The 9,177-nt window shown below is 43.7% G+C and overlaps 1 protein-coding gene across 1 annotated transcript; it reads left to right on the top strand.

The window, feature by feature from the left end:
• Positions 1–397: 397 nt before the first annotated feature.
• On the top strand, positions 398–1,056 carry LOC123413065 (cortical cell-delineating protein-like). Its single transcript, XM_045106012.1, has one exon. It carries the CDS (start codon positions 476–478, stop codon positions 872–874), a length of 399 nt encoding a protein of 132 aa, XP_044961947.1. The 5' UTR covers positions 398–475; the 3' UTR covers positions 875–1,056.
• Positions 1,057–9,177: the final 8,121 nt, after the last annotated feature.

The following is a 9,177-nucleotide window of genomic DNA, read 5'->3' as shown; positions in this document are numbered from 1 at the left end:
TATTTGTGTCTCCGTGAACGTGATGATCAGGGTAAGCCAGCTCCTAGAGCTGCCATGCCAGATATATCTATTCCTTTGTCCGATCCTGTGCTCCAGATTATTATGGCCACACTTGTAAGCCATCAAATATTTATGTACACACAGCAGACAACATGCATATAGGAGTACTCTTCTTGGAAACAAAAGGAAACTCTCATGGCACAGCTCTCAAGTTTTTGTTCATTAGCGAACAGATTAAGCTCCAATGATGGATGTCACACCCGTAACATGCGAGTACAATAATGGTTGCACATGAGTTTTGGAAATTACCACGGCAAGATTGAAACTAATTACCTCGATTGATGATGACATGAAGGCACTTGCACACCACACCCGGTCTATAAGTACCACCCCCAAACAACCCAAGAAAACCATCCCAAGCTAGCATACCCTACAAGCTTAATTAGCCACATACCAGCACAAACGATCAGTAGCAATGGCGCCCTCCAAGCTCGCCCTCTTCCTCGCCCTGAACCTTGTCCTCCTTGCCGCCGTGCAGGGCTGCGGTCCCTACTGCCCACCGGTCGTCCCCACCCCGCCGATCCTTCCACCGTCCGTGCCGTCGACCGGCGGGGGCAGCTGCTCGATCAACACGTTGAAGCTGGGCGTGTGCGCCAACGTGCTGAACCTGCTGAAGCTCAAGATCGGCGTGCCGGCGAACGAGCAGTGCTGCCCACTCCTGGGCGGGCTCGCCGACCTCGACGCCGCCGTGTGCCTCTGCACCGCCATCAGGGCCAACATCCTCGGCATTAAGCTCAACGTCCCCATCGACCTGACCCTCCTCCTCAACCAGTGCGGCAAGAAGTGCCCAACCAACTTCACCTGCCCCATCTGATGCATCCATCCATTGCATGGGCTCCCTCGCTCGTGCATGCATGCTTGATAAGCTCGTGATTGATCATCAGGGTCATTGTATCCCGTTATGGTATCTAAATGCACGATTTGCATATTTGTAAAAGGATATACATACTTGTACACGCACCTTGGAATATAAAATTTGTTCAAGTTGGGGTTTTCTCTCTTCCCTCTCGGCTGGAACCCTAGCCCTCCTCGTCAAGAGAAAAGATCATCCTAGTGTATGTAGCTTAGTAAATATACCCTAGCCCTCCTCGGCACAAAAAATCTTATGTAACTTAGGAACAAGGCAGGATCTAAGAATCATTTTTGTTTATTTAGTTTGATAAGGCAGTGTCAACAACAACAAAATATACAGATGGTATTGACATCCTAGTGTAAATCTCTCTATATACAATGGGTGCTCGGAAGCAAAAAAGATTAATTATAACTACCCTGGTTAAAAATGTATACCTGCTATCCTGGGGGTGTTAACCAAAGGTGCTAAGCATGAAAGCAACAGAACTTGGCATATTTATATATGTCATACTTTTGAAACATAATGTATAGCTTGTATATAGGAACCATGGTCATGTGAAATATTTGGGCGCCGTTCTTGTCAGGATGTCTTAGTCGGAGATCGGAAAAACGATTGAGCAACAAGGACACATATCCTTTCTTGGGTTAAAAGATCCTAAGAAAAATACTTACATGAGATTCTTTCTTTTGCTGGTAAAAAGAAGACTTACTTGAGCTTCTTGAACAAACCAAATTCTGTTACGGTCCGAGGAAGAAAATCTTCAGATCGAGCCCAAACCTGCCATGCTTGTCTGAAATTTCGAAACAAGAAGAAATTAGAAACTAGGAGAAGTATTAAAGCAAGAGAATTAAGAGGGAAAAGAGGTTATTCATACGAGGCCTGGATGAGTACGGTGCACTCGGCCTTGCCATAAGAGGTCTTTACGGTGTCATCCATAAATCAAGCCCATCTAGCCCACACAGGAAAGAAATACTCAAGTGCGCGATGACGCCGGGCTGAATAATTAGGCCTTTGGTGATACAACCTACATGTATGGCTTGGTACATAGTCAAAGGGCTACCTGTCGATTGTCATGAGACAACCAAGCATATGTGGCATGACTATGTCTTGCTCTGTTGTTCCAATTTGGCATGTAGGTCGCTCTATAGCAAGCTGGTGCATAGCCCCCTCCCGAGATTGTCCCGCGTTTGGACCATCCTAGTCTAGTTTTTTTCCTTTCAGTTGGCGGAAGTTCTAGAACCATCGTTGAGTCAGTTTTTATTTTCTTCTTCTTTGTTGCTTCTTTTTATTTTTCTACATCTTTCTCATTTTCGTTTTTCTCCTTTTCCACTTTCTTTTCTATTTTTGATTTTCTTTTATTATGTCATTTTCATTTTAATTTTTCATTTCTCATTTTTTTTCTTGTTTGCCTTTTATTATATTTTTCATTATTTCCAATTTCAATTTTCCTGTCTTTTCAAAAAAACAAATATTGAAAAAATATCAAAATTGTGAACACATTTGGAAATCATAAACATTTTTTCAATTTATGGACATGTTTTGAAACGTGAACATTTTTTATATTCGTATTTTTTGCATATTCTCGGACATTATTTGAAATGATGAACATATTCTCGGACATTATTTGAAATGATGAACATTTTATTTGAAATGATGAACATTTTTTTTGAAGTTAAACCAATTGTTTTGAATTGATAAATATTTTTATATTTTGGAAAAACTTTTTGAAGATCATAATTTTTTTAATAAATTTGTTTTTGAAAACCATGAACATACTTTCATTCAACAAACCTCTTTTCAATTGATGAACTTCGAAATTCAGGGACAATTTAAACTGAAATACATTTTTTATGGACATTTTTTACAGAATCGTGAATATTGTTTTAATTCATGAACTTCTTCCATCTTTAATAATTGTTTTTGAACCCACACACTTTATTTCTTTCCCGGACTTTTTTTAAAATCATGAAAGATCCTTGAATATTCAAAGATTTGTTTGAAAATCATGAATTATTTTAAATTTGAAAAATTTATGACTTCCCAAATGTTTTTCAAAAACATGCACATTTCATGAATTCACGAATATTTATGATTTCTCAAATATATTTTTATTTCTCTATTTCTTGAAAATGGAAACATTTTGTAATCCTGAATTATTTTAAAATAGAAAATACAAATACAGAAAAGAAAAAAGGAAAAATATATAAAAAAAACATTGGTGTCCCGCCTCCCACATGGGTCGGCCCAAGACTAATGGGATTTAATCAAGTGGACCAAAGCCCTCTTTTCTACTAGTGTATGATAGAGTTGAATGGCCTTATTTGAAAGGGGTTCTTGTTAAATTTGGCTTTAATTGAAACTAGTTAGAATCGGTGATCAGGTGTGCGACCTCTATACAATATGCAGTCAAAGTAAATGGGAACTTAACTGGCCCTTTCATACCTACTAGAGGCATACGTCAGGGTGATCCCATCAGCCCATACTTATTTTTATTATGTCCTGAAGGTTTATCTTGTCTTCTACAGTTAAAAGAAGCAATAAGGGACATTAGAGAAATCAAGAACAGAAAAGCAGGCCATCCTATTTACCACCTCTTATTTGATGATGATAGCATATTTTTTGTGACGAGCGACAATAGAAGCACAAACATACTTAAAATTGCTCTTGAGACCTACTACAAAGGCTCTGGTCAGAAAATCAACTTGCACAAGTCATATATCTTCTTTGGACATCAATGTGACAATCGGGTGAAGGAACGAGTAAAGAACATGGTAGGAGTCCGAGATGAGTCTCTACAAGCCACTTACCTTGGCATGCCTTCTTGGGTGGGATGCTCTACAACAAGCAATTTTAATTTCCTCACTCGGAGGCTATGGAGGATATTAAATGGGTGGAATGATAAGACTGTTATCCAGAGAAGGTAGAGAAGTACTTCTAAAGTCGGTGGCTCAAGCCATCCGGACATATGTAATGTGCTGCTTCCAAATTCCAATATCAATATGTGAGAACATGCATAGACCTATCTCCAGTATGGTGGGGAATGGAAGATGGGAGGAAAAAATTCACTGGAGGTCCTCTAATTGGCTATCCTCGCCCAAGTATCTTGGAGGAATGGGATTCAGGGACTTGGTGATTTTTAATCAAGCCATGCTTGCAAAGCAGTGCTGTAGGCTCTTAGTGAACCCCAATTCATTATGCTTCAAGGTATTAGAAGGAAGGTATTGTTGGGGAACGTAGCATAAATTCAAAATTTTCCTACGCATATTCAGATCTTCCTATGGAGAGACCAGCAACGAGAGAGGGGTAAGAGCATCTTCATACCTTTAAAGATCGCTAAGCGGAAGCGTTGCTAGAACGCGGTTGATGGAGTCGTACTCGCAGCGATTCCGATCTAGTGCCGAACTACGGCACCTCCGCGTTCAACACACGTCCAGCCCGGTGACGTCTCCCGCACCTTGATCCAACAAGGAGGAGGGAGAGGTTGGGGAAGAACTCCAGCAGCACGACGGCGTGGTGTCGATGGAGAGACGAGGTCTCCCGGCAGGGCTTCGCCAAGCACCGGCAGAGAGGAGGAGAAAGAAGAGCAGAGCTGCGCCGAGGGAGAGGGAAAAGTCTGGTCTCCAATGGCCAAAAGTGCCCACTATATATAAGGGGAGGGGAGAGGGGGTGCCACCCCTAGGGTTCCCACCCTAGGGGGTGCGGCAGCCCCTCCAGATGGGAGGTGCGGCGGTCAGAAGGGGGAGGAGGGGGTGGCGCACCAACTGGTGGGCCTTAGGCCCACCTGGCTTAGGGTTTGCCCCCCCTTTTCTCTCCCTTGCGCAATGAGCTGAGTGGGGAGGCGCACCAGCCCACCTAGGGGCTAGTTCCCACCCCCACTTGGCCCACCTTACCTCCCAGGGTCGTCGCCCCCCTTCGGTGGTCCCCCGGGGCCACCTCCGGTGGTCCCGGTGGTCCCAGTGGTCCCGGTACGTTACCGGTGATGCCCGAAACACTTCCGTTATCCGAAACCATCCGTCCTATATATCAATCTTTATCTCCGGACCATTCCGGAGCTCCTCGTGACTTCCGGGATCTCATCCGGGACTCCGAACAACTTTCGGTAACCTCGTATAATAATTCCCTATAACCCTAACGTCATCGAACCTTAAGTGTGTAGACCCTACGGGTTCGGGAGACAGGCAGACATGACCGAGACACCTCTCTGGCCAATAACCATCAGCGGGGTCTGGATACCCATGGTGGCTCCCACTTGCTCCATGATGATCTCATCGGATGAACCACGATGTCAAGGATTCAATCAATCCTGCATACGATTCCCTTTGTCTGTCGGTATAGAACTTGCCCGAGATTCGATCGTCGGTATACCTATACCTTGTTCAATCTCGTTACCGGTAAGTCTCTTTACTCGTTCAGTAGCACGTCATCGTGTGACTAACTCCTTAGTCACATTGAGCTCATGATGATGTTCTACCGAGTGGGCCCAGAGATACCTCTTCGTCACACGGAGTGAGAAATCCCGATCTCGATTCGTACCAACCCAACAGACACTTTCGGAGGTACCCGTAGTGCACCTTTATAGTCACCCAGTTACGTTGTGACGTTTGATACACCCAAAGCACTCCTACGGTATCCGGGAGTTGCACAATCTCACGGTCAAAGGAAAAGACACTTGACATTAGAAAAGCTTTAGCATATGAACAATACGATCTAGTGCTATGCTTAGGATTGGGTCTTGTCCATCACATCATTCTCCCAATGATGTGATCCCGTTATCAATGACATCTAATGCCCATGATCAGGAAACCATGATCATCTATTGACTAACGAGCTAGCCAACTAGAGGCTTGCTAGGGACACATTGTGATCTATTTATTCACACATGTATTACTGTTTCCTGTTAATACAATTATAGCATGAACAATAGACGATTATCATGAACAAGGAAATATGATAACAACCATTTTATTATTGCCTCTAGGGCATATTTCCAACAGTCTCCCACTTGCACTAGAGTCAATAATCTAGTTACATTGTGATGTATCGAACACCCATAGCATTATGGTGTTGATCATGTTTTGCTCGTGGAAGAGGTTTAGTCAACGGGTCTGCAATATTCAGATCCGTGTGTACTTTACAAATATCTATCACTCCACTCTGGACATGATCCTGGATGGAGTTGTAGCGGCGTTTGATGTGCTTCGTCTTCTGGTGAAACCTGGGCTCCTTGGCTATGGCAATGGCCCCAGTGTTATCACAGAAGAGTGTCATTGGACCCGACGCGCTTGGAACCACTCCAAGGTCGGTGATGAGCTCCTTCATCCAAATTCCTTCATGAGCTGCTTCTGAAGCAGCTATGTACTCCGCTTCACATGTAGCTGCTGCCACGACTTTTTGCTTGCTGCTGCACCAGCTCACTGCCCCACCATTCAACACATATACGTATCCGGTCTGTGACTTAGAGTCATCCAGATCTGTGTTGAAGCTAGCGTCGACGTAACCCTTTACGACGAGTTCTTCGTCACCTCCATAAATGAGAAACATTTCCTTAGTCCTTTTCAGGTACTTAAGGATATTCTTGACCGCTGTCCAGTGCTCCATACCTGGATCACTTTGGTACCTCCCTACCAAACTTATGGCAAGGTTTATATCAGGTCTGGTACACAGCATGGCATACATTAGAGAGCCCACGGGTGAAGCGTAGGGGACAGAACTCATCTTCTCTCTATCTGTTGCCGTGGTCGGCGACTGAGTCTTACTCAATCTCATACCTTGCAAAACTGGCAAGAACCCTTTCTTTGAGTTTTCCATATTGAACTTCTTCAATATCTTGTCAAGGTATGTACTTTGCGAAAGACCTATGAGGCGTCTTGATCTATCTCTATAGATCTTGATGCCTAATATGTATGTAGCTTCTCCAAGGTCCTTCATTGAAAAAATCTTGTTCAAATAGGCCTTTATGCTCTCCAACATCTCTATATTATTCCCCATCAATAATATGTCATCCACATATAGTATGAGGAAAGCTACAGAGCTCCCACTCACTTTCTTGTACAGACAGGCTTCTCCGTAAACCTGTATGAACCCAAACGCTTTAATCACCTCATTAAAGCGAATGTTCCAACTCCGAGATGCTTGCACCAGCCCATAGATGGAGCGCTGGAGCTTGCACACTTTGTTAGCACCCTTAGGGTCGACAAAACCTTCTGGTTGCATCATATACAACTCTTCCTTAAGGTTCCCGTTAAGGAACGTTGTTTTGACGTCCATTTGCCAAATTTCATAATCATAAAAGGCGGCAATTGCTAACATGATTCGGACTAATTTGAGCTTCGCTACGGGAGAGAAAGTCTCTTCGTAGTCAACTCCTTGAATTTGTCGAAAACCCATTGCGACAAGTCGAGCTTTGTAAACGGTTACATTAATTACCGTTTGCATCAGTCTTCTTCTTGAAGATCCATTTATTTTCTATGGCTCGCCGGTCATCGGGCAAGTCCACCAAAGTCCATACTTTGTTCTCATACATGGATCCTATCTCGGATTTCATAGCCTCAAGCCATTTGTTGGAATCCGGGCCCGCCATCGCTTCTTCATAGTTCGAAGGTTCACCGTTGTCTAACAACATGATTTCCATCACGGGGTTGCCGTACCACTCTGGTGCGGAGCGTGCCCTTGTGGACCTTCGCGGTTCAGTAGTAACTTGATCCGAAGCTTCATGATCATCATCATTAACTTCCTCTTCAGTCGGTGTAGGCGCCACAGGAACAACTTCCCGCGCTGCGCTACTATCCTGTTCGAGAGGGGGTGTAATTACCTCATCAAGTTCTACCTTCCTCCCACTTACTTCTTTCGAGAGAAACTCTTTCTCTAGAAAGGATCCGTTCTTGGCAACAAAGGTTTTACCTTCGGATCTAAGATAGAAGGTATACCCAATAGTTTCCTTAGGGTATCCTATGAATACGCATTTCTCCGCTTTGGGTTCGAGCTTTTCTGGTTGAAGTTTCTTCACATAAGCATCGCAGCCCCAAACTTTAAGAAACGACAACTTAGGTTTCTTGCCAAACCATAGTTCATACGGTGTTGTCTCAACGGATTTAGACGGTGCCCTATTTAAGGTGAATGCTGCAGTTTATAATGCGTATCCCCAAAATGATAGCGGTAAGTCGGTAAGAGACATCATAGATCGTACCATATCTAATAAAGTGTGATTACAACGTTCAGACACTCCGTTGCGTTGCGGTGTGCCAGGCGGCGTCAGTTGTGAAACGATTCCACACTTCCTTAGGTGTGTGCCAAACTCGTGACTCAAATATTTCCTCCACGATCAGATCGTAGACATTTAATTTTTCTGTCACGTTGATTCTCAACCTCACTCTGAAATTCCTTGAACTTTTCAAACGTCTCAGATTTGTGCTTCATCAAGTAGATATACCCATACCTACTCAAATCATCGGTGAGAGTGAGAACATAACGATAACCACCGCGAGCTTCAACGTTCATTGGACCACACACATCAGTATGTATTATTTCCAATAAGTCGGTTGCTCTCTCCATTATTCCTGAGAATGGAGTCTTAGTCATCTTGCCCATGAGGCACGGTTCGCATGTGTCAAATGATTCAAAGTCAAGAGACTCTAATAGTCCATCGGTATGGAGCTTCTTCATGCGCTTAACGCCGATATGACCAAGGCGGCAGTGCCACAAGTATGTGGGACTATCATTATCAACTTTACATCTTTTGGTACTCACACTATGAATATGTGTAACATCACGATCGAGATTCATCAGGAATAAGCCATTCACCAGCGGAGCATGACCATAAAACATATCACTCATATAAATAGAACAACCATTATTCTCTGACTTAAATGAGTAGCCGTCTCGCATTAAGCAAGACCCTGATACAATGTTCATGCTTAAAGTTGGTACTAAATAACAATTATTAAGGTTTAAAACTAATCCCGATGGTAGATGTAGAGGCAGCGTGCCGACGGCGATCACATCGACCTTTGAACCATTCCCGACGCGCATCGTCACCTCGTCCCTGGCCAGTCTCCGCTTATTCCGCAGTTCCTGCTTTGAGTTGCAAATGTGAGCAACAGCACCGGTATCAAATACCCAGGAGCTACTACGAGCGCCGGTAAGGTACACATCAATAACATGTATATCACATATACCTTTAACGTTGCCGGCCTTCTTGTCCGCTAAGTATTTGGGGCAGTTCCGCTTCCAGTGACCCTTTCCCTTGCAATAGAAGCACTCAGTCT

Source organism: Hordeum vulgare, chromosome 7H (assembly GCF_904849725.1).
Source record: "Hordeum vulgare subsp. vulgare chromosome 7H, MorexV3_pseudomolecules_assembly, whole genome shotgun sequence".
In the NCBI taxonomy this organism is placed as follows: domain Eukaryota; kingdom Viridiplantae; phylum Streptophyta; class Magnoliopsida; order Poales; family Poaceae; genus Hordeum; species Hordeum vulgare.
This window is presented reverse-complemented; position numbering and strand designations above follow the sequence as displayed.

What these genes read in the sequence shown, in the direction of transcription:
- LOC123413065 (XM_045106012.1), top strand. Translation starts at nt 476, where the DNA reads ATGGCGCCCTCCAAGCTCGCCCTCTTCCTCGCCCTGAACCTTGTCCTC.